General features: G+C 35.3%; 1 protein-coding gene across 7 annotated transcripts in view; it reads left to right on the forward strand.

The window, feature by feature from the left end:
• Positions 1-26948, forward strand: part of LOC124357445 (AF4/FMR2 family member lilli) — a 278880-nt gene that overhangs the window by 196367 nt on the left and 55565 nt on the right. For 4 of the 7 annotated variants that reach the window (XM_046809262.1, XM_046809263.1, XM_046809264.1 and 1 more), the window contains exon 2: positions 22892-23003. In XM_046809262.1, coding sequence (XP_046665218.1) covers positions 22892-23003 — 112 coding nt within the window. Of the gene's footprint in view, positions 1-17275; positions 17383-22436; positions 22457-22891; positions 23004-26948 lie in introns of those variants that run through there. The other 3 variants (XM_046809259.1, XM_046809260.1, XM_046809266.1) reach the window with 2 other exon arrangements.

Below are 26948 nucleotides of genomic sequence, written 5' to 3' on the forward strand. Positions count from 1 at the left end.
CGACAAGTGTTTAACGTTATAACGAATTAATTGCAAACGATATTTATATTCGTCGGGATCTATTATTATTAACAATGGTTATTGAACCTCTGACAAGCCAGTATCGAGTGCCTTAACGGGCACACATACTTCTTGGTTTGCCACACTTATACATCTCGATTAACGTGCAACGGATATTTATATTCGTCGGGATCGAATAATGCAACGAAGTATGCCATTTAATCGTTCGGGATCTATTATTATAAAAATTGTCGGGGGGCGTGTTTAACTTATACACATGCATAATTATTAATGACGTTCGGGAGATTATTATTTGTGTTTTAAACGTTAATTAACAAAATTTACAACATCGTGTTTAAACTTATACATCTCGAATAATGCAACGATTATTTATATTCGTCGGGATCTATATTATTTGCGTCGGCGTCGGAAGTCGCCATTTAATGACGTTCGGAGAAGTGTTTTAACGTTAATTAAAACGTCAAAACTAAATTATTAACAATGGTTATTGAACCTCTGACAAGCCAGTATCGAGTGCCTTACGGGCACACATACTCTTGTTTTGCCACATTTGATTTAAACATGATGAACATTTGATGAACACGGGATGTTGTGACATATATAATGCTATTAGTCCTTGTGCATGACAACTCCGTCCAAGTCTCCTTTACTCACATATATTCGATGCCCCAATATAGAACAAGCCAATTTCGAGTGCCTTACGTATACATATTTTGTAAACTTTGATTTATTCGCAATAGTATTATAATGCATTAAATGATTTGATTTCGACGTTGGTGTCGTCACAGTCTTTAAATAATGCTCTAAAGGGGGGAGAGCACTATTTGCCTAGTTGAAATCGTAATTTTTTCTGTTGTTCATGCAAAAACCGTATACACGTTTAGCACCAGTTAAATGCTATGGTCATTTACAAATAAATAAACACATCGGGTAATTTTGTGAGATAGTAGTAAATTGTTTTGTAAATCAGTACTCGGTATGTGACATATTTACTTCCGTTAAGTCAAACTATATCTAATGTATTTATTGCTGGTGTGGAGATGATACAGGGTCAGTTTTAAGGAAATATCAATTACATTATCTTTAGGCGTTAGCAGAACAAGGAAATGAGTTAGATGTAGAGGAAGCTATTGTTAACAATTTGAATTTCTTCTTGTTGGCGATATCGCTTCTATGAATCCTACGTCGCCGGCCGGCGTATTGTCTTGGGTTTTGAGAGGGGAGCGGTGAGCGGGGGGAGTTGTCGGGGATGGCAGACTAGGATTTTCCTGGTATGCCATGGTAGGGGTAGTGGTAGGTTTAGGGGAGGTAGTAAGGGAAAGGACACGTCCACCTCTCAGTTAGTTGTTCGCCTCGGTGAAAAGTGGTAACGACCATGTCAGGAAGAATTAGGCATATGACTAAGGATGGACACCTTGTCATCTTGCGAGCGGCAAGAAATTCAACAATGTCGTTTGCGCATATTCCCGCAACGACACATTCAGCACTACCGGCACAGCCTACAAAACGTACTGCACCACCGACAACCAGCAGTAAAAAAACATCAGCACCATGCCTCCAACCTTTGACGAGTTTGAAACCGTCGTCAGCAGCCACGTAAGTTAACATCATTGATATTGTGTCAATTTGTTTGCTTGATTGTGACCAATCACAATTATAAGTTATAAATGGTGATAAATCTTTATTCCACTTCTTTATAGATTAGACGTCGTCTGTCATTGTATTATAATTTTGTATCCACTTTCTCGAATCTTCGTTATACACGTTTGGCGTTCTTAAATTAGCAACCATTTAATCTAAGAGTAAAGTGTATGCGAGTGCATATTATTATTACAAGATTGTACTTATTAGTCTAATAGTTTAGAGAGAAGAAGATGTGACGTGTATATATATATATATATATATTCGACGTAGGACGTAGGATTCATAGATGCGATATCGCCAACAAGAAGAAATTCAAATTGTTAACAATAGCTTCCTCTACATCTAACTCATTTCCTTGTTCTGCTAACGCCTAAAGATAATGTAATTGATATTTCCTTAAAACTGACCCTGTATCATCTCCACACCAGCAATAAATACATTAGATATAGTTTGACTTAACGGAAGTAAATATGTCACATACCGAGTACTGATTTACAAAACAATTTACTACTATCTCACAAAATTACCCGATGTGTTTATATATATATATATATATATATATATATATATATATATATATATATATATATATGAGATTAAAAGTTTAAGGGACAGATGCAATTCAGTTTTTTATGGCATGTAATATTTTTTGCATGATTACATTGTTTACTTTGTGTATTTATTATCTGTATTTCAGTATTATCCATTGATAATTTTATCCGAGATAATGACGCAGTATTATGAACGAATGAATTTAATTAATTAATATTTATACCTCATAGAAACACAGATCACAACATACATACAAAAACATAAATGATCTCCACATGAGCGTAGCCTGCGCTGCGTGTAGAGATGAAGACGCGATCAGCAGCATTAATATATACTGATTAACAGAATAAGTATTATAAAATCTACCAGATAACAACGTCAGAAATCATAATGTAATAATGAATGATTAATAAACAATTACAACAATATTATCACACAAAGAAGTTATTTTTGCATACTAATAATTCGTAGCTCTTTAATCGAAATTATGAATCGGTTAGTGATGTGGGCCGGGAATATTGCCAGTGGGAGGGAACCTATGAAATGGAAAGATTTCCAAAAAATAGGTAATTCATGAAAATTTGTAATTTTGAATGCTTTACCAGTTACAGAACCTTAACACTAGGTCAACTAAGTGAATTCATACATTTTAATCCAAGAATTATCATTCCATGCATTAATTTTCTGTACAGACAATATCCTGGGAATTTATAGAACTAAATAAATGTCGATACGTAAATATTATTAAAAACTCAAGCATTTAAAAATTAAGCCTTTTTAAAGAAATAATTTCATCTTGGAACTCATCTTCAAATATTCTATACCTAAAACATTAAAATAACTACAATTTTTTATAAATCCTCTGTTTATTTGTTTTCCAGATTTACAATTTATAATTGCTAAGCCAATAATTGCCAATATTCCCATTTTGGTATTACCAGTTTTATTTATTTGTAATTTTATTTTATAATATATTTCAGTTTTAAAGTTTGATTTAACCATATCATAATTACTGTTTTTACCTATAGTTTTCAGTTGTTTGAGACTGTTTTTACCTATAATTTTCAGTTTGAGCTATCTTGCGCATTAATCTTAATTTCCCGGGAACTTACGAATTTTTGAAATATTGTTGGCAATATTCCCAGGGAATATCTTCTAGATTTTAAATTCCCGGGAATTTTACATCACTAATGATTGTTTTGATTGGTCGAAATAAGATAAATAAATATTCATTATAATGTCCAGCCAAGGATGCATCAGACAAACTAGAGACATCGTCTCACTTGCTATCTAATTGAGATTAGGCGGTTTTCATTGTTTACTACGTGCAGACTAATGTCTTATTCTGTGAATAGCCCATTATACTTATATCCGGTATTGCAAATATTTGGTTACTTTGTCATTAGTAAATACAGCTGCGTGTCCGGTTGGTACAGGAGCAGTTCGTAAGGAAGTGCCAGAGATATGAACCCATTAGTAGGTCGTTAGCTGGGGCAGGAAATAGCTAGTATTAGAGAAATCTGTTGTTAATTATTTTAGTATTTTTTGGTAAGACATATCACTTCTAAGACTCCTAAGTTGCTGGTCGGCCTATTGTCTTAGTTTGGTGGTGGGGGAGAGGGATTGGTCGGGGGCGGATTTCCCTAGAACTGGCTATTATACATGTAAACCAATGGGAGAGTGGTGAAAGGGGTACCTGGGTGGGGACGCCGAATTTTGGGTTAAGACTTCCAACCACCTTAGTATCTAACCTCGTTAGTCAGCGCTGAAGGGTTGTTGTGTCATTGTGTCCTGGTAAAACATCAGTTATGGATACGGCGGCACCTTACGGTCCTCTGATTAAGATCACGTTACCACCTGTATCACAGTATGCGTCAACAATGCGTAAAGCACAACTGGCGCAGTGTTCCACGATAAGACGTGAAGAACCACCAGCACCTACCCGCCCTTTGATAAAGATCACGTTACCACCTGTATCTCAATATGCGACAACAATGCGTAAAGCACAACTGGTGCAGTGTTCCACGATAAGAAGTAAAGAAACACCAGCACCTACCCGCCCTTTGATTAGTTTGAAAAGATCGTCAGCAGTCACGTAAGTTAACATTTATCGTGTTAATTTGTTTGTTTTTTTTTTTGGTGGTGAATCACTTTTCAAATGTCGATGATTGCTTGACTGATTATGATTATAAAAGTACTCGTACAATTAATTTTTCAACGGTTGTACATCCTTAATTCACTTCAATATTTGTTAACAGCGAATTATTTTTCAAATTCTCAGGTTGTAAATTGAGATATGGATTATCATGTTAATTTTCAGGAATTTATAGAAATACTAGGAATAGATGTTGTTGAAACAATTTTACCTCGCTTTTGATTGGGTTAAATGTTGCATTATCCCTTCTAGCATGTTATTGATACAGATCGTATTAGAAATGAATCAGCAAATATTTCAACCTGAAGTGTAAGTGCTACCTTGGAATAATTTGATCTTCGGCCACGTTACACAGTTTCATGCTTTCGCAATACTATTACATTAATTACTCTTTGTATAATTTTTTTATAATTTCTTTTTCTCTTATTGGTGATTATAAACTACATATTAAATTTATTATCATTTTAATTTTACTGAAACCTAATAGTATTTTAAATATTTAATTAAAATATATATTTTTTTATTAAAATGTGTTATATTCTACCTTAATTGGAACTATTGAATTATGTTCATTAAACATAATAAATGTTGCATTTACTAGGTGAAAAATATATCCAAATGGTTTTAATTTTTTTCGTAGACAATTTTATTGTAATCGTTGTTGCACGGTTTGATAGAACTTAAAAATTTTCGTCTCGCGATAACTTGCGAACTACATCATAGTAAACGATGTAACACAATTCTATTTTATCAACTAATTCACATGCTTTAAGTGTTTCGATACAGGAATTTATGTTTATAAATACATTTTACTGAATACTTTAGTTTTTCACGAACCATCTGATATTAAGGAGTCAGTTCAGTCAAACTTTTCTTTGTATGTTTGTTGACTGGTTTTCATTACTCAATAATCAGCTAAAGCAGGCACCCGATGTAGCAAGCTAGATGATTGTTAAAATAAATTAAACGTGCAAATACATCCATCCGGTTATTCCCGGTATACATGTTTTTTACTTTATATGTAGTTAAGCCATTTTAATATTAACTATTATATTCTTCATTACATATATTTTGTATTCTTTCCTTCCGGGTATAACCTGTTCGATAGAGTGATTTTTGTTGTTGATATTGTTGGTTATCAGTAACAGACATTATTTTTTCTCTGTTATAACAGTTGTTATGATAGTTGTGTCAACACGATAATGTTATATCCGTGCGGGTACGATGTGATTATAATTGCACAGTAAATGTGGGTTTTAAAACACTTTTAACTAATAAAAATGTTTCTATGAGTCATAGGACAATCAGTATTGTTCTTAAAGAATTAGGTATTACTGATATACATAGGATTATTTCCTTTAATCTGAGTTGTTAAAGAGTAATTATTCGGCGTAGTGTATAAGCGGGACACGTGGGTTAAAGAGAGGGGGTCGGTTTATTATTCTAACGCTTTTTCAGTCTCTACAAATTTATTTTGTTTACGGCCGATAATTCACCATTTATTATTACTGGTGGTGGAAGTATGGCTTTGTTTTTTATGTTAATCTTTATATATTTATTATAAAAAGACCTTAAGAGCGGTTCCGGTCCAAATTAGAACCCGTTTATAGAATTTATCTCTTGTTCTGCGTCATATTAAAAACTAATTTTAAATACTTTTACGAAGTGTACGTGTATCTTTTACGTTCAAATAAAAGAATTGCGCAATTGTGACAGGTTCTTGCTGTGATTTTGATTTAATATATTCTGTCCACCTAATAAACCCTTCCTTTGTGGACTTGATTTATAAATTGTTAAAAAACTAAAATATTATCAAAGCGGTACGGTACAGGTATAGGGCTCGTATATTGATTGATAAGGTTTAGTTTGGGCCTTCACAACCTTAAGACCCTGAAGGGTTATTTATGATTGCCGTAACAACAATATAATTTTACACTCTTAAAGAAGCCCATGGAGGTTATGCCAAAACAAGGCGTATTTATTATTTTTGTGGTTGCGATTTGGTCCCTAGTGATTTATGTAATATCCCTTAAAACTGTAGAATGTATTCATACTGTACTGATAATACTGGTGATCATCATTCTATAATATTTATGTCGAGCTACAATACTACACAGACTATATAAGTTTAGTATTGTTCCTCTGAAATTTTGGATCCAAATAATTATGTTGCTGTAAATATGTACTTGAATACTTAAATACCAATTGTTGTCTAGTAATAGTACGCTTGTAATTCACCCACCATTGGTCAAAGTATTTTCAGTCACGAATATTTGGGTTATGTTGTTTTGGTGTAACTGCAACCTTCTACATCGATTAATATTGTTCGCTTAAAATTTTAAGATACTGATATATTTTAGCAGTGAACAATTAATATGAGAAATACAAATTATATTAGTACCAAATTTGAGTTTGATATTAAGGTTGAGATCATTATCATTGCGATATTCAGTTTTCTCTTGAATCAAAAAGTATATATGCAACCGAGTTCGAAGGTTAAACACAAACTAACTGTAGAGGTTTTATAAAGGGCGTTTCTTTAAACTGTAGTTGTTTATTTCTGCTTTTAGTCATATGAAGTAATTTATTTACAACCACTAAAGTTTAGTATATATGACCATAAAGAAACGATATTTACTGGGTTTTGTCGCTTTTCAACGAAACTGCAATCTAAAAATTCATAACTTGGAAACATATGGTCCGATGTAGACAAAATTCTTTACACTATATTTACAATATATATTTATTATTATATATACAAACTATAAATTTAAACGTTTGTTCTTGAGTGGGAAGTTCAGTACGTTCGGCATCGATCACGTTATTTATGTAGCTGTTAAACTTCATTATCTTTGGCATGTATATTGGTAAACCACTATTTATATCGTTTAATTTTTAACGCATATTTCATTCATCAGGTTTTATTTTCTGACGGACGGCTATTTGCTCCTTTGAATGCGGAAACCACCTGAGTGCCGGGACAACACCGCACTGGTAACACTCGTTATTGTAGGTGTACTTTCAAACTCACGCGTCAGTACTTTTTGATCCGAGAGTAGGGTATATTACAGCCTATATTAGAGCACTCTTGTATAGATTCGGTGTAGTAAACACTAAATACTACGTATGCGGTAATGTGTATGAAGACTTATGAATGAAGCAAAATTTGTTAATAACATATCAAGATTGCGTTGGACAATACAATATTTGTGGATGGCTACGACTGCGGCTCGGCTCTCTCGACTCTCCGCACCGCCTGGAGCCATTGCAACCCACCACCACCCACAACCGAAAATTATTTTCCCGTCGCTTTGTGTAAAACTTTTGTGCTTTTCAAACTGTGTAACCACTTCCCTGTCTTGATAAGTTTGCGAGTTTATCCTCCGACGTCGATTTAATTGGGAAACAACGTATTGTCTGGACTTGTAAAGTGGGTTGACACGTCCTTGTAACGTACAAAAGTGAATAGTTAAAGGATAATAACTTTTACCAGGAAAATTATCATCGCATTAGTCACGGTCCCAGAGTCCAAGGAGCCCGGGCGGCTTGTGTGTACAGGATGAGACAGAAGTCTAAAGTCCAAGGGTTGCGGTGCAGATTTATGAGCCGTCCTGTCATCGGCGGCGACTGGTGTCTAATCTGTCAGAGGATTAGAAAGTTGGGAAGACAGCTTTTAGAATTTTCTAGTTAAAAGATCTCGAGTCTTGCCATTGTTTTCATTTGGTATCTTGTTTAGCTTTCGTTTTATAATTTTACATTTTATTTTAGAACTTTTAATAATTGCAACAATTGCTTCCAAAAGTCTCAATCAGCCTTTTAATCAGTCAATAGTAGAGTAATAAAACTATTTATGATGATTAAAAAATAGGAGTTACCATTAACCGCCACTCTGGGCGAAACAGGTAAAATTTTAGCGTACTGTACAAAAGTCCAAGGGTTGCGGTGCAGATTTATGAGCCGTCCTGTCATCGGCGGCGACTGGTGTCTAATCTGTCAGAGGATTAGAAAGTTGGGAAGACAGCTTTTAGAATTTTCTAGTTAAAAGATCTTGAGTCTTTCTTGTCATTGTTTTCATTTGGTATCATGTTTAGCTTTCGTTTTATCATTTTACATTTTATTTTAGAACTTTTAATAATTGCAACAATTGCTTCCAAAAGTCTCAATCAGACTCTTAATCAGTTAATAGTAGATTCTAATAAAACTATTTATAATGGTCAATAAAATAGGAGTTAACCGCCACTCTGGGTGAAATAAATAAAATTTTAGCTTTAGTAAAAGAACGATGACAAGAAATATTTTTACATTTTAAGTTCAACTTGATGTCTTAAAATTTCGAATACAATAAATTATGTTCATAATATTTGGGGTTCGTTTTTATTGCTATTGATTGGTGTACTGGTACTGATAACGCGTTAGTTTTCACGTTCCGGCATTGGTGGTGGTGGGAATTGAAGATAAAAAAATACTAAGTAATGATTTACTATAAATAGAATGTGTATCTGAAAATTTAACAATCAATTGTAACATTTGCTTGAAACGATTTTGTAAATTTAAGAAGGCATGAATATCTTTCGGAGTGATTTTGCTCTTAATCAACTAATGAATGATTCGAATAAAATTCTTATAAAGTCCAGTAAAATAGTATTTACTGTACCATTAACTCTTGCGAAAATAGTTAAAATTTAAGTGTTATTGTAGAAGAATTATCACAGTAAATGTTGGCCGTTTTACGTTCATCAAGAATACTCCAACTTGGAATGAGTTACTAAAAACCTATGTTCGAAAAATGTAGTATACTGTCTTATTTGTATTAAATGCTATACTGGTAATGATAAATCGTTAGTTCACACGTTCCGGCCTGCGTCATGATAGAGATGGAAACTACAATAACTCGTTAACATTCCTTGGGTTTTAATTGATTTTGGGACTCTGTAAATGAAAAAAAACTTGATTTCTCTGACTAAATGGGTGTGGTTAGTGGAATACGTTTTTCGGTCGTTTATCTCACGGTTTTAAAAATGTCATATAAACATTTTTATGCTTTACGGTACTCAATATTGAGAAATATCATCAGTATTTCATGCAAATTTAAGGAGTAGGTGAACAGTTGAAACTTTTCATTTAATAATTGGCTAATTAACATAACTAATCGTATAATAGGAGATAATGAATATATTTATGTTAAAATGTTTTATTAAATACTTGAAAATAAATTATATTTGGTATCTTTAAGAAGTTTTAACTGACCATCTTAATATTAGAAGTGAACAATGATTGGTCATTTGTTGTTATTCAATATTGTTTACTATGACATGGGGACTAACGTCTAATTCTGAAAATAGGTCATAATACTTATATCCGGTATTATAACCAAATATTTGGTTACTTTGTAATTAGTAAATACAGCTGCGTGTCCGGTTGGTACAGGAGCAGTTCGTAAGGAAGTGCCAGAGATATGAACCCATAAGTAGGTTTTAGCTGGGGCAGGAAATAGGTAGTATTTTGTTAATTATTTTAGTATTTTTTGGTAGGACATATCACTTCTAAGACTCCTAAGTTGCCGGTCGGCCTATTGTCTTAGTTTGGTGGTGGGGGAGAGGGATTGGTCGGGGGCGGATTTCCCTAGAACTGGCTATTATGCATGTAAACCAATGGGAGAGTGGTGAAAGGGGTACCTGGGTGGGGACGCCGAATTTTGGGTTAAGACTTCCAACCACCTTAGTATCTAACCTCGTTAGTCAGCGCTGAAGGGTTGTTGTGTCATTGTGTCCTGGTAAAACATCAGTTATGGATACGGCGGCACCTTACGGTCCTCTGATTAAGATCACGTTACCACCTGTATCACAGTATGCGTCAACAATGCGTAAAGCACAACTGGCGCAGTGTTCCACGATAAGACGTGAAGAACCACCAGCACCTACCCGCCCTTTGATAAAGATCACGTTACCACCTGTATCTCAATATGCGACAACAATGCGTAAAGCACAACTGGCGCAGTGTTCCACGATAAGAAGTAAAGAAACACCAGCACCTACCCGCCCTTTGATTAGTTTGAAAAGATCGTCAGCAGTCACGTAAGTTAACATTTGTCGTGTTAATTTGTTTTGTTTGTTTTTTTTTTTTTTTTTTTGTGGTGAATCACTTTTCAAATGTCGATGATTGCTTGACTGATTATGATTATAAAAGTACTCGTAAAATTAATTTTTCAACGGTTGTACATCCCTAATTCACTTCAATATTTGTTAACGGCGAATTATTTTTCAAATTCTCAAGTTGTAAATTGAGATATGGATTATCATGTTAATTTTCAGGAATTTATAGAAATACTAGGAATAGATGTCGAAACAATTTTACCTCACTTTTGATTGGGTTAAACGTCGCGTCATTCCTTCAAGCATGTTATTGATACAGATCGTATTAGGAATGAATCAGCAAATATTTCATCCTGAAGTGTAAAGTGCTACCCTGGAATAATTTGATCTTCGGCCACGTTGCACAGTTTTCATGCTTTCGTAATACTATTATATTTGGCCTTTTTATTCAATAATTTGTATAATTTCTTTTTCTCTGAATAGTGATTATAAACTACATATTAGATTTATTCTCATAATAATTTTACTAAAACCTAATAGTATTGTAAATATTTAATTAAAAGATATGTTTTTAGAACGTTTTATATTTTCTTGTTTAATTGGAAGTATTGAATATCGTTCATTAAACATCATCAGTGTTCCCTTTACTGAGTGAAAAATACATTCAAAGGGGTTTAATTTATTTCCGGGCTGGTAATGATTATAGTAGTATTCGTACAATTAATTTTTGAATGATATTAAATATATAGTCCCTTGCTTTATATGTGTTGGGTATCCGCTTGTCGTGTTAGTATAGTTGTATCCACCTAACCGTATCTTTCGTATAAAAGTTAAATCATCAAATAATTCATCTGAGAATGAAGTGTTTGCCAGCGAGTATATTTTGAAATGATTATTCTTGTTAGTCTAATGGTATAGAAATAAGTAAATGTAACAGATCCATATCAAAGTGAAATTTTAGAACATGAATAATATATTTTTGTTATGGTATATATTATTCACTGCACTCATTGCGTGGTTTTGTTTAAGTATTTATTGTCTGCGTTTTCTATGGGTTTTAAAATTCAATTATTGGAAAAGCATGTACATTTGCGTGTAATTATAAATGTATCTCGGAAATACGTTACATCATAATATGTCAATTGTTTAATACTATTTTTTATTTAGATCACTATAACTAAAATCAAAGTCAAGTACTATTAAACCAATTTCTGTATAGTTTGGTTTTCATTCGTTAAACTTATATAGACATATTTGAGAGTTACAATCAGATTGCCTAACATTGTCTAAGATTTGGGATATGCAGAGTGGGGGCTTATTGAACCATGCAGAACTGATAGATAACCCTAGGCCAAGGTTAGCTGGCGACATTACCCTTCAACAGACGTCATTCCTCACTCGCTATCTAGTGGAGAGTAGAACAACATCTGTAACAACATGTAACAAGACAACAACCTTAACTGTTGTAACGCTAGCTTCAAGTGATGGTCTTCCGTTCCTTTTCTTTTTATATTATTCATTTTGTTCTTAAACGTTGCTTATATTTAAAAATGCAATTTTACGTATAAATGTGTCCGAAGCTGTTTATTGAAATATTGACATGATATAGAGTATAGAGGAATATTTGCTTTAGCGTTGTTAGTAAATTGTGCCTTATTTAAATGCTACTCCACTAAAAGATATATTTAGTATTGACACTCCGTAACATACATTTCTTTGCACTTTTCCTTCATAATAAAAATTTTAATAGTGGCATTTTTAACAGACGCCATTCTACAATTGCATTTTGTTTACTGCGTGGGGTTAATCTCGCAATCTCTTGTAATATGTTATTGAATTTGGGTGGCTGTTCTTCGTCATGGTCTCCCCCACAAGGCAGATAAAATAACCGAGTGGAAAATTACATTTTTGCACTGTTGTCGCCTGCGAGTTTTGGCGGCGCGGCGGCTGCACGCTGTTTGGCAGGCCGGTGACATTGTTAGTTAATCGTATACGGCACTCATATATACGTGACTATGCTGTATGGTCGTATATAAGTTATGACATTTCAACGCTGATATGTATATGTCATCATACCAGCAATCTAACATGCCGCATAATACCATGGCTGTGCTAGTTTAGTTTTTTATATTCATGGATATAGTATATTTTATAAATTTTTTTGTAATTTTTAACGAATTAAAAATATAGATATACTCGGGAAGCGAACACAATTTAGTAGGATCTCAACTTTAGTATCTCCCCGAATTGAATAAGCAGGGTGAATAAGCTCATGTCAACTATATGTAGTGTGCCGGTGTTAAAACTATTAAAAGTTTAGGTAGTTGGTAATATCGATTAATGAGTGTGTGGATGTAATGTTATATTTTATCTGGCCAGCTCTACGTTTGTGCTGTCAGCCACAAGCTTTATAAGAGGATAGGGTAGATGACAGTTCCTCGGCTATCAGTCCGCGAGACCCCACACACTGGGTGTACCCTGCCAGTGTGTGTGTGGACATGGTGGATTATCCCATCTTCAGCTACTTAGTAGCCGGCTGACTTTCTCTTTCTGGCCTTGTATGCAAGTTCACTAGTAAAACATTCCACCGTGTGCCGCTTCTTTTCTAACATTACATCTTCGTGGTTTTATTTTCCAACATTTAGGCGGACTTCAGAACATAATAATTTATAAATATTATAACGTTAAATTTAAATTCTTGGTCGGTGATAAGGTCTGATCGTTATATAATACTCTATCGGAATAGTATAAATAATCCTACTTGTAATAATTTTATTACAAAATATCTCTGTAATGGCATAAGGCTCCATTAAAGTCTTGCTATTTATGAAATAATTTTTGTTCACAGTAAAATCTCATAAAGCAATAAAACTATATTGTGTGAACAAATATTTAAAATATATACAAGCTGACAGATTTGCTGGGTTAGGTGTGAGTAGAGCGGTTGGTATAGGGGTGGATTGGGGGAGGAATCCTCGCGAATGTCCCGGAAGCAACTGCATTAACACCCCTCCCCCCTCCTCCCTCTACCATCGGACCCACCGTGTCTATAAGAGTCTTATTTACAACAACCCGAGCTGACCTTGATCATGCTATGATGTAACAAGTATTACACTATTTGAAGATACAGCCGTCGTTTGTTCAATGTACTTCAAACCTATTTAGTAGTCTTTTTGAGAATATCAATTAACTCAAGTAAAAACGTATTAGGCACAACAAAATACTTACACTCGAATTCTGAAAAATTGAAACAGTTAAAATCTTATCTTTAAAGACCTAACGGACGTAAAGGATCCCGCATACATTGTGGAAGGGTGGTACTTATGTACTGCTTTGGTATTCCAAATGTTATCCTTATTAAGCTAAGAATAACTGTGTTACAACTAATAAAACAAATGAAAAAGAATAGTCATTTATAACAAAGACATGATTGGTAATTAAATTATAAATTTTTGAAAGTTTTCATAGCCGATTAATTTAGAAATGCCTACTGCAAATCTGGGACATATGGGACGATAATTTGAATTAATATTTCTTAAAAATCCAATAAATTTACGACGGACCAATGTTTGATTTTTTATTCGGCTTAGAATAACCGTGTATAAACATATTGTAACCATAACCATAAATGACCTAAACAATTACAAATTTAAATAGAACTCTAAATAGGGCAATGTTTTTCGATGTAAATCTAGTGAATTAATAATTGGGAAACTGGGTTCAAATCTGTTATCCTTTAAAGTATAGAATAGAGGACTTGTACGTAAAAAAATGCAAGCAATGTTGAAATTCGGAAGGTGAGATACAGAACTCAAGCCAGACGTATGAGAGGTCGTTTTATTATAAGCGCCTAACGACAGTACAGTACGCGCGCTGAAGGTTCGGCTCCGAGTCAACCGAGCGGACTATGGCGGGGGACGGGTGGATTGCCCGATATAACAACTGTTCTGCAGACATCCGCCAATGTTTGGCCCGCTGCAGTCTGAATATTTATTGTCCCTGTTCTCCCTCACAGTCGAGTATTCACTGTTGTTAGAAGTGGACAGGTTGTTTAAGTGCGTTATTCACAATTCATTAGTTTTAGTTAGTAGTGATGTGAATGGGCCATAAACTGTACCGGGCAGCGGTGTCGGTGATACATTCCACTTCAGACTAAGTTACGGCTAACCTAAACTATGTATCTGAAAAAAGTTAAATCTAAAATTAACTTCAGTTCATTCAGAAAAAACTTTTCCGCTGGTGAAAGTTTCCTGACTAAAAATTAAAAAAATCCTCACATACAAACTTTTTTATAACACAATTTTGGCACAGTTAATTTTAAAATATATTTTATTGAAGAAAAGTAATAAGACATTGAAACTTAATACATCCATTAGCATTGGCATAAACAGGAAAATAGATCTGCGAAGTTTCAGAATTTTATTTGTACAGGAAGTTGGGCCTAACCATAAGTTGATTGTCGAGCGAGAATTAAACATTGCCGTCCGTGATGGATCATTGGAGAGTCAATTGTTTAATTTGGTTAGTAGGGCAACGGCAGGGCCGAACCTCAGCGCGCGTACTGTACTCTGTGCGGCATGTTCTGTTGTGTCTCTGACCCTACCTGCCAAGTGTGTGGGGTCGAAGACACAGGGCCAAAGCTAGCGGGTAAATGTTGATCGGTAGGATACGACGTAACACTGTTGACAGGTGTACTACACTCAAGCACAAGCTAAGCCTCACATACTGTATCGAGGCGGGTGGGTACACAACTGTCGGTCTCAGTTATTAGCAATTGTTTAATGTTGACAAGCTAAGCCTCACATACTGTATCGAGGCGGGTGGGTACACAACTGTCGGTCTCAGTTATTAGCAATTGTTTAATGTTGACAAGCTAAGCCTCACATACTGTATCGAGGCGGGTGGGTACACAACACTGTCGGTCTCAGTTATTAGCAATTGTTTAATGTTGACAAGCTAAGCCTCACATACTGTATCGAGGCGGGTGGGTACACAACTGTCGGTCTCAGTTATTAGCAATTGTTTAATGTTGACAAGCTAAGCCTCACATACTGTATCGAGGCGGGTGGGTACACAACTGTCGGTCTCAGTTATTAGCAATTGTTTAATGTTGACAAGCTAAGCCTCACATACTGTATCGAGGCGGGTGGGTACACAACTGTCGGTCTCAGTTATTAGCAATTGTTTAATGTTGACAAGCTAAGCCTCACATACTGTATCGAGGCGGGTGGGTACACAACACTGTCGGTCTCAGTTATTAGCAATTGTTTAATGTTGACAAGCTAAGCCTCACATACTGTATCGAGGCGGGTGGGTACACAACTGTCGGTCTCAGTTATTAGCAATTGTTTAATGTTGCATCCAATGCTTTATTTGGTCAATTGTTAATGGCACAACAATTAGATTTTAAGATTAATTTTGTTTTAACACTACCACTCCCAGACGCGAATGTTTCTCTACAGTACGTGTAAATATCATTATCACGAATTTCATGTCATCCTGAGAGATTTAATAATAATTTTTATTTTTGAATATACTTCTTATTTATTATTTTATTGAAATCATGACGCTGAATAAACCTCTTTAGCCATTATGCCTGTTTCCCAGGAGTAAGGAATTCAAAATAGCTGCTTTGTTTTGATACTACTTAAAATACAAGTTTGTATTTTAACATCTAACCAATAACTAAATAACAACTACCTACTCCAAATTATTTAAACATAAATATTAAGTAATATGTACATAAATAATTAGTACTACATATAGAACAGTTTTCAATAATTATAATCTAAAATTAGCCATACATCTTAGTAGTTATTCGTTACGTATTCAGTTGACGAAATAAAAAACGCAGTTTGTGCCAGATAGAGATCGTTAAGTGCCAACATGCATTAAATTTTAGCGTATTATAATTTACTCTACATGTGTTCTACGCAGGCCCGTGCGCATGGGGCGGGGGGGGGGTTTGGGGGTTCAAACCCCCCCCCCCTCGAAGATTGGGATATATCATATTGTTTCCATATATCAGTTTAATTCTAAGTTCTCTCGATGCTCTTGATGTCTGCAATGAGGATGCTTTTCCTAATGTCCATAAAATCTTGAGGGTAATGGCTGTACTACCAGTAACAACTTCGACAAACGAACGCTCTTTCTCAACATTACGCAGGTTGAAAAATTATTTGCGTTCTACCATGAGTGAAAATCGATTGAACGGATTGGCATCACTGAACATTCATCGAGACATTGAAGTAGATGTGAACTCAGTATTAGATGAATTTTTTTTCTGTACCTCGACGCATCAACTTATTGAAAGAGTAGATCACATATGTTTTTATTTGAAAAAGTGTTTATACTTTGTTTAAAGAATGAGTTACAAATGTATTAAAAGTATGTAGTTTTACAATTTTATAATAAACTCATTTTCCATACGTATTAATTTTTAATATATTACTTATTTAAGTTTCTTCTTTTTTATTTCATAAAATAAGTATAGAACCCCCCCCCTAAATAAAATTCTGCGCACGGCCCTGGTTCTACGAATGTGTTCATACAGGGCTCATGTTTCGATATCTAGATAGTTTATAATACAAATCCATACAGGAGAAAGCTTGATTTGAGGAGTGGGGTCGTGGAAAGGAAATTGACAATTTAATTCCTGGTAATACATACATCATAAGTGGCATTGAATAGCATTCATGAGTTAGGGACATTCTCGAGACAAATAACATCGCAGTTTAGTGTTGACCATCCGTATCCCATACCGGTGACTCACTGAGAGTATATAGGCTAGGATAGCTTACGGCGGCGACTCGCCGATAAATGGACGATGATTCACGCCGTGAGTAGGCTACTGACTACGTCACGCCGCGGTTTGTTACAGCATTGGTTGAGAACACTGATATGTTCTTCTGGCGCTCGGTAAGTAGTGTTTACCACGTAGTTGTATATCAAGTAGTGGGTATGGAGTAGTAACTTGTCTCGAGTGTGACACTGTGGCCAGCCCACCAGCTATTTTAACAGTGAAGGCTGCTGCGGTGCAAGCAAGCGTCATTCATGTTGACGCCGCGCCCGCCCTCACCTCGTGTTCATTGTGAGGCCTATGTATTGCTTATGGTGATATACAGATGGGGACAATGCCTTACTGTTCGCCAACAGTAATGAAGTTTGGTGTGGTCATGACCGCTGTCCCATGTCATGATGACCAAGGACCGCTATAAAATAAACGTTTTTTATAGTCCTTACAATTAAAGATTACATTTTTAAGTTAATATTAATAACATTACAAACAAAATGGTATATTGTATTGTTCTGACAACATAGAGTAGAACATGTATTCCTTAAATTCCCAATATTTATCGGACTGCGGACTGGGTTCTCCACAGTAGGAGTGTGACGCGCAATGTAAGTGAGGAGGTGAGTCCTGAGTTAATTGGCTGCACCATTGTTTCACTGCCGGGCTACCTCCTTCTTCGTGTTAATCCCCTTTCTTTGTGTTTATTTTTACAACATTTATTACAGAATTTCCTTAAACTCCAAGTGTTGAAGAAGGTTAGACCTGGGCGCCGAAATAATGAGATTAGGAATTTATACTATTTTTAGTAAGAAAAAGTAATTACAGTCTTAACCCTCCAACTGTTGTTTATCAAAATTTTGATAAACATAACCCTTAGCGGATTGTTGTTCGTCAAAATTTTGATAAACAAACATTCCCTTGCATAATCACTCATAACAGTATATTCCGGCAACGTATCGATTCGATTCATGCACCATTGGATTCGGGGAAAAAAAAGCCTAAGGAATACTATAGTTTTATTCCTCTTTGTATTGTAGTTGCAACGTACCAAGTTCGTAGTTTGGAACGTAAAAGATGTGACCGCCATGTTGTCGATGCCGTCTGAGTTGTTGATGTGACGAGTCGTATTTATTAGTAAGTTTTAGTAGGTTTATTTGTGTTTTAGTGTTGTGTTTAGTGTGGTGAATTGTTAAATATTGCAGTAGTGCAAATAAATATATTTTAGAATAAATAAATTTCTCGAAAATTTTTCGCAAAAGTTTTGAGTAATGACAAAATGAAACTTTTTTCGACTCTTCAAAAAAAAAGTTATGGAATTTATTTTACTACTGCTGTATAGTTTACTTCATTCTGAGTAATAAAATATGCAATATAACATGTATTGAAGTAAAACTGTATTAGTAAAACTTTTATTATCAAACTCTTACATATACACCCTATTTTCACAATTTATGCGCATCGCTGCTTTTTGTTATATAGTGTTATTATAGTTTCATAAATTTGTATAATGCTTATGTGTTTCTGAAACTAGAATAAATTTGACACACAATGGTACTCTCACTTTTATAGTTTTCTTACTATAACTAGGTTTACTAGGTATGGTCCCCCCCCCAAATAAAAAAAAAAAATGTAAATTTTGAATTTCATGGAAAAAAAATTTTAGTAAACATTTTTTTTAAGGCCAAATTTAAATACTAATAATATTATATGTTTAATTCTGAACACAAAAATATATATACTTCTATATATATATATTACTTTTAATTTATATTTTTAATACATTTTTAAAAAAAACCCTTGCACGAGGCTCGAAAACATGCCGCCACTACAGGAAAAAATGACTGCCAGTTGGAGGGTTAAGAGAAAGACTTGATTGTGCAATCTATAGGCGAATAACCCCTATAGTGCACCATTAGGAACAGCAGTTTACATTGTTCAAAATTATAATGTTAGTTACCGATTTAATATTCCAACAAATATTCTGAAGAAAAGGTTTCGAAATGTTTATTTTTCTATTTGTAAAGTAATTGGGGCTTGTTGAATAATGTATCTCGTAATATAAGTGAAATTATAGATTGAACAGTGAAAATGCTTATAAAATATGTGTTTACAAGATATATTTACTTTGGTTTTGTACTGTTTTTAGTTGATCAGATTTGTTAAAATTTAAACAGCTGATTTCGTCGTGTGCCCACCTTAACTGTGCTTCCATATAATGACAGTTGATAATTTACCTGTATAAGCAACAACTATTTAAACCGGACACTCCAGTTAAAGTGAAAAACACACATTTATGTAACGTATAAGTTATATTAAATTAACTTAAAGTTTTATACAAGTGTCAGTTTAGTATTTTATAACTGTGCATGATAAACCTGTGCGCACAGCCGACGAACCGTATGATGTCGTCTGTAGCTGAGATGGGAGAGGAGCAGCAGACGCACTTAGAGAAATGAACCCATAAAACAGTGGTGCGGTGGACGCTATACAACCGTAACCATATGTACCAGCCATGTCTGGTCTCTGGTCTACAAACTGAGCTAGTTAATTTGTTTACTGGTTCAAACCCCTTAGGAGGAAGATATTGCGGTTGCGATGTTACATTTGTGTATAATAATTCACAGTCGTATTTAGAAAATCGCATTTAAACAGAATATTTTTCACAAACGACCGTTAGTTTTATCCTCAACATAATGTTACACTTCATAGAATTATGTAAAGAGTATCATTTTAAGACCAGGGTTTTCTTCTAAAACGCATGTAATAGTGTCGAACCGCTAGGCACTCAGGGGGACACAACGGCAGGCGCGAATGCTAGGAGAGAATATGTCGAAAGGCACTCGGCAACTGGGACAAGGTGAAATCTTAGCCTCCAGCGACCTCTTTCTTCCCGTCCATTTTGTGCTCTACCGTATCCTGGTCCGCATTTCCCCTCTGTTGTTTAACTACTGGGTGATACTTATTTCCTTCCCATCTAGTAAGTTGTGCTCTACCGTATCCTGGTCCGCATTTCCCCTCTGTTGTTTAACTACTGGGTGATACTTATTTTCCTTCCCACCCAGTTCTGCTCCATCGTATCCTGGTCCGCATTTCCCCTCTGTTGTTTAACTACTGGGTGATACTTATTTTCCTTCCCACCCAGTTCTGCTCCATCGTATCCTGGTCCGCATTTCCCCTCTGTCGTTTAACTACTGGGTGATACTTATTTTCCTTCCCACCCAGTTCTGCTCCATCGTATCCTGGTCCGCATTTCCCCTCTGTTGTTTAACTACTGGGTGATACTTATTTTCCTTCCCACCCAGTTCTGCTCCATCGTATCCTGTTCCGCATTTCCCCTCTGTTGTTTAACTACTGGGTGATACTTATTTTCCTTCCCATCTAGTAAGTTGTGCTCTACCGTATCCTGGTCCGCATTTCCCCTCTGTTTAACTACTGGGTAATACTTATTTTCCTTCCCATCTAGTAAGTTGTGCTCTACCGTATCCTAGTCCGCATTCCCCCTCTATTGTTTAACTACTGGGCGATACTTATTTTCCTTCTAATCTAGTAATTTGTGCTCTACCGTATCCTAGTCCGCATTCCCCCTCTATTGTTTAACTACTGGTTGATACTTATTTTCCTTCCCATCCAGTTCTGCTCCATCGTATCCTGGTCCGCATTTCCCCTCTCGTTTAACTACGGTACTGAACGATACTTTACTTTCCTTCCGATTAAGTAAGTTATGCTCTCTACCGTATCCTAGTCCGCATTTCCCCTCTGTTCCTCTATATTTAATTCTATTTTCCTTCCCACCCAATTTGTCTTGTTTACAATATTGGGAATGATTACTTATAGCTAATCATATGAGTTGTAATAGATAACAGCTTATTTCAGTGCAATACAGTGAAATATATGCAGAGAAATGATATACCGATTGGAATGTAGATATAACTCAAGTAAACTCAATAATATATATAACTTTGGGAAACTTGGAGTGTTTTAGAATTATTATACGAATTAATAAGTTTTGGTCGCTTAAGAGCAAGCAATAAGAACTTTGCTGATTGGAACTGTACACTGTACAAAGGGTACACGTCGACAATTAAACCCAGACAGACTGTTTGCTGTACAGTAGTCCAGCCAGATATACAATACGGACTGGGTTGACCCACTTCGGTGCTGTTTGGAGCTGTGTGCTCCAATTCGTAAATATATCAATACTTTTACACAAACACAATTAGTAAATTAATCGTTCTTTCATATTTTGACAACGGAGAGGTATTATAATTCGTATTCACGCTTTTGTTTGTGACAATGTTTAAAACATAACACTATAACTTATTGAAATTGTAGTTATGCATATTTAGTTGTAATCATTGTTTATCATCTGAAAGTCTACCCCAGTGTTCATGATTGTGGAGCTCTATAATCACTCGTATTTAGGTTCCTATATTTTGTTTAAAACATTTACTTAATTGTTGAATATATGCAGATCACACCATTAATTATTTTCTTGTTCCGTTAGTGAAATAAATAGACTTGCGATTCCAAGTAATTCATGATCGGACATTACCAAATAGCCCATATCGAAGTAAAAAAGTACTTACTCTCGAAAATCTGCCACTTTGAATGTAATACATTATATACCAATAGACAGTAAAATAGAATACACATATAATATAAGCAATACAAATATACAATATTTATTACTACTAGATTTAAGATTTACCATGCATTTAAAAATCTAAAAATTCTAACGTCGCGCCGCGCCGTTTAAAAAAAATGTTGGCATAGAACGCAATGTAAAGTTAAACATTCGATAATTCTGAACTAGATACTTCGAGTTAGTACACATTGACTAAGCGAAAGAGCTCCTGTCTGTATACTGGGTTCTGTTAAATCAGTCATTTGTCAGTGAAATGAGTGCTAGCGTAATCTCTAATAAAACGTGAGTATCAGTATCAGTCTCAGTAGTAGTAGTAGTAGTGAAGAGGTAACGATTACAGCAGAGCAGCCGGCGACGGTGGCGGCACGGTACGGGTCGAGCCGGCAGCTTCCCGGACTTCACAGTGACGTCATGCTACGTCACGTGTCCACGCTACTCCGCGCCGCTCCATTAATTATAGCTCTAATACGTCCTTCGGCGCGAGTCGCAACAGTGTGCGCAGCGCGAGTATTCTCACTCTGATATGGTCTCGGCCAGGGCGAGAAATGAGCTCGGTATGGAACAACTCCGAAGCTAGTCTGCATTCAATTGTCCGACTCGCTTTGAAATCGATTTGGATTATTTCACTGATATTTGTTATGGATTTTTTGCCTAATAATAATCGTTATACAAAATAACAGAAAACGTGCAGAAAGTCGGATACCTGTTTCTAACTCCTCGTGCGTTCCCCTACTCTATTTTACGACAACTACATAAGCTGTATTGGTCCTTAATATGATGTCTTTCCTCTAATTGCTTTAGCTTGTTTAAACACCACATTGTATGTGAAATGTGTACACAACACTGTGATTCCGAATTGTTTTCTGCAAACCCTAAGCTAAGATATTTAATGGATGCTAATTTGGTTATTGCACGAATGTATTAGATGACTGTTGCATGTAACACCCTTTGTTGTGGCCTTGTTAATGACTGTCGGTGGTGTGTTTCAGCGTGGACCGAGATCGCATGCGGGAGAAGGAGCGCCAGGCCCGCGCGCAGATGTCCTCGGCCGCTGAGCGCGAGGCAGATGCTGCAGGCCCTCTGTTCGGCGGTCCTATCAGGGTAAGTGCCACCATGGTCTTAGTGTGTCCAGCATATCCTGAAGAGTACATCTCAAAAATATGTTTGTGGAACAAAGATAGAAACTGAATGTTCTGCGAGCCAGTAAACAGTAGAACATGTAGCCCAGCAGTATTAATCGTTCTTCCAAAACAACTTATTCGCTACCAAGTACATTGTAATTTAAATCTTCAAGTCCCCATGGACTTATGTAAAGAATTTTAACTCTTACTTGTATAATTATGATATGAATCGTTCATGTTTACTCAGTAATAACTTCTCCCTCTTGTGGTAACACCAACTTCTGACCAATAATTAATTAGTTGTCCTAAAATATGCTATTGCATTTTTATTGCAGACCACAGCTGACACATTAATGTATAACTGAAAATAGTTTTAAGAGATAAAAAGTTTATTTTTTAAATGTCCCAAATTTAAGTAAATGGATATAAGTAATATTTAATTTTGTTATCAGTTATTATTATTTTCAATAGAATAAATTAATAATAACATTTAAACACGGAATATAACATACTTCAATTTGTCGTGTAATTTCAATTTGTCTGAAATTCAGATACGGATAAATGACTTGTAACTATAATTTACTATTACGCTATAGAGTGTTATATCTGATTATTTTGATAAAGTCTTTAAAAGACATGCCTGGAATAGATATCAAATTACAGAGGAATGTTGCACAGTGAGATGTAACATAATTATGCATGCTTAACAAGAAATTGTGTTAGATGCATGTTAACCACCACTGTCACGTCGAGATTGACGTAAAATAGATATCTAAGTACTGAGGACTACTGCACACAGTGCCGTGTATTAGTCATCATCAAGATCTAATCCAGATATAATATTTTGTATGTCTATATACTTGTAAAGACACTAACATTAGTTTTTCAACTGTCCATGGAATGAATCGGTTGAAACTCTGTAGCAGCACAGACGGTAGTAGTGGCAGGATCGTGGTGGTGTTAACTGAATCAGTTTGTTCACAACCCGCCCTGTGTTCTTGTTAATAGAATTGTATCGTTCGATATATATTTTTACAAGAGTTAAAAATACTCCATATGTAAACAAGGTGTTTTTAAAATAGATATAGCTTTATATAAATATTCTAAGTTTTCAACGACAACTTTTATTTTATGTAGCTGTCAGACATGCTCATTCTAATTTTATGACTTTTGGTAGCTTAACTTATTGATATTCTTTACCGACTCATTTTCAATTCTTTACTCATTATCAGAACACGGTTCTTTTGTATCGTAAATGCCAAAAACTGGTTTATTTTATAATTTATTTATTGAAATTATTTTGATTATTACATTTTTTTTTATTAACGGAGTTGCTTAACGTGAATGATACAGCAACAGTAATTGGAGCCTTGGTGTGTATTATTATTTTGATACTAGGATGAACCAAATGGCATTACGTTAGCATTTACATGTAACGCCGCTGCGACGGGTACTCGTATTTGTGCGTGCGGCTGTGACAGATAATAAATATACTCACATCTGGCCAGTATACACCCTGTTCAATTTTTTTCTCACATTTAACTCCAAGTTCGCCATTCTACACTCATATGGGAAGAACGAGTACTAGGGTTGGGGGGGGGTGTTGGTGTTGAAAGTGAATGTGTGTGCAGATACACCGGAGTGGTTATACAGTACAGTCTGTGTTTTCATATCAGTAATTGCGCACAGTGGGCAGGTGAGTGGGGTGGGTCTGGTGGTGAGGGGATGGGTGGGTTTAATTAGCAGTAGTAAGCTGAAACTCGCTCGGCTCGCTGCTGTATCAATTAGTGAGTTCAAAGAAACGCAGCCATTCACCCGGCCTCAGCCACGACCATACCGGTTGGTGGAGGCTCCTTCTTAACAAAAATCTTTAACGTCACATTCAGATATAGAGTTTTTATTTTGCCGTTTTATCAGTTTTTGTGACATATTTTAGTATAATTATTAGAAATATACACCAGAAAGCTACATGAGAAGTGTAGTATATGTTATAACGATAACTGACATATATAACAACGAAGCTGTGTAGTTCCGAATGTTATATCAGAGGTGTAGTATCTGTTTATGATGTTGATGAACGATAACTGACAGATATAACAATGAAGTGGTGTAGTTCCGAATGTTATATCAGAGGTGTAGTATCTGTGATGATGTTGATGAACGATAAACTGACAGATATAACAATGAAGTGGTGAAGTTCCGAAATGTTATATCAGAGGTGTAGAATCTGTGATGATGTTGATGAACGATAACTGACAGATATAACAATGAAGTGATGTAGTTCCGAATGTTATATCAGAGGTGTAGTATCTGTGATGATGTTGATGAACGATAACTGACAGATATAACAATGAAGTGGTGTAGTTCCGAATGTTATATCAGAGGTGTAGTATCTGTGATGATGTTGATGAACGATAACTGACAGATATAACAATGAAGTGGTGAAGTTCCGAATGTTATATCAGAGGTGTAGAATCTGTGATGATGTTGATGAACGATAACTGACAGATATAACAATGAAGTGTTGTAGTTCCGAATGTTCTGTACGAATGTAATATAATTGTGGTCGTCCTCGCGAGCTGGGCGGTATTATTGAAGGATTTAAAATGAGCGTGATATAAAGCCACCTGTTGCACTGCCCTCCCTCCCATTCAACCCAGAGTCCGCACTACAGCGACTCAGCGTGGCGCGGGGCGTAACTTCACCTTGCAGAATGCGTGTTGATTACAAGGCGCATTAATAACTTAATTACTCGCCGCTTCCGCTCGTTAGTTGCTACTTACTGGTGTGCGCAATACGATCCATTGAGATTGTTAGGTAAAATTCTGTTGCGTTAGGCGCACCATGAACTCTTGGCGTGGTCAGCCAATACCGACAATAAAGCTAGAATTAATCAAACCTTTTTTTATATTTTGAATGTACGCGGTTCTCGTTTGTCAGGTCTAATCTTTAACTTTGTTGACTCAGCGGAATATTTCCACAAAACGAGGGCGTTTCTTAGAATTAAAATTGCTGTTTTAGAATCTACTGATATATTTGTTTACAGCTAGAAGTGAAACTTTACCTTCTAATAAATGTGGCATCATGCAGGCGGGATATTCAGTCTTATGGGTATGCACACATATACACACATACACGAATATTGATTGCTGTGTAACATTATCCAAAACAATGTTTGTGATTCGTCCTTATTATATACAGTATTAATGAGGACGATGTAAAATAAGGCAGATTCTGTAAATGAATCTATTTGGCTCGAAATCAATTAACATTGTTCTAGTCTGTATCGTTGAAGTTTTAACTAATATTTTCGTTAAGATCAATACGATACATGTAAATATCAAAGTGATTGACCATTAGCATTAACCAACTTATACCTAAATGAAAAGTACGGTGTAGTTTGTAATAGTTTTCGTAATATATCCTAATACTAATAACGCTATCAAAGTTACAAATTTACTCTGGTTTACAAATTTATTAACTTAATCATAATTTTTCATTAATAAGTTTCATTAATGAGTTATAAGTAAATCGAAATATAGTAGGCAAAGAAAACGTTTTTTACTCACGTATAATGAAAAAAGTTTATCATACAAATTTCAGTTTAAAATTTTGTTGCGGAATTAGTCCAAGAGATTTTTGAAATCTGCAGAAATATACCATTGTGTACATCTAGTCGTATTTATTTAGATGTGTACTGTCTTAAAATAATAAATCCTAACAAGTTATTGTTGCCTTATTTCTTGGGACCATTTTTTATTGATCTGGTTCCGTATAGTATTATAGTGAATTTATATAATACTGTTGTTATTCATTTCCGTGTACAGTGAACGGGCGAAGATTTGACAGATTAGCGCGGCGCGTCTCACAAAGTGTGTTGTGTGTAGGCCTTGTAGTGAGAGAGATTGTAACCCCACCCCCACCA

This window comes from Homalodisca vitripennis, chromosome 3 (assembly GCF_021130785.1).
Source record: "Homalodisca vitripennis isolate AUS2020 chromosome 3, UT_GWSS_2.1, whole genome shotgun sequence".
NCBI lineage: Eukaryota > Metazoa > Arthropoda > Insecta > Hemiptera > Cicadellidae > Homalodisca > Homalodisca vitripennis.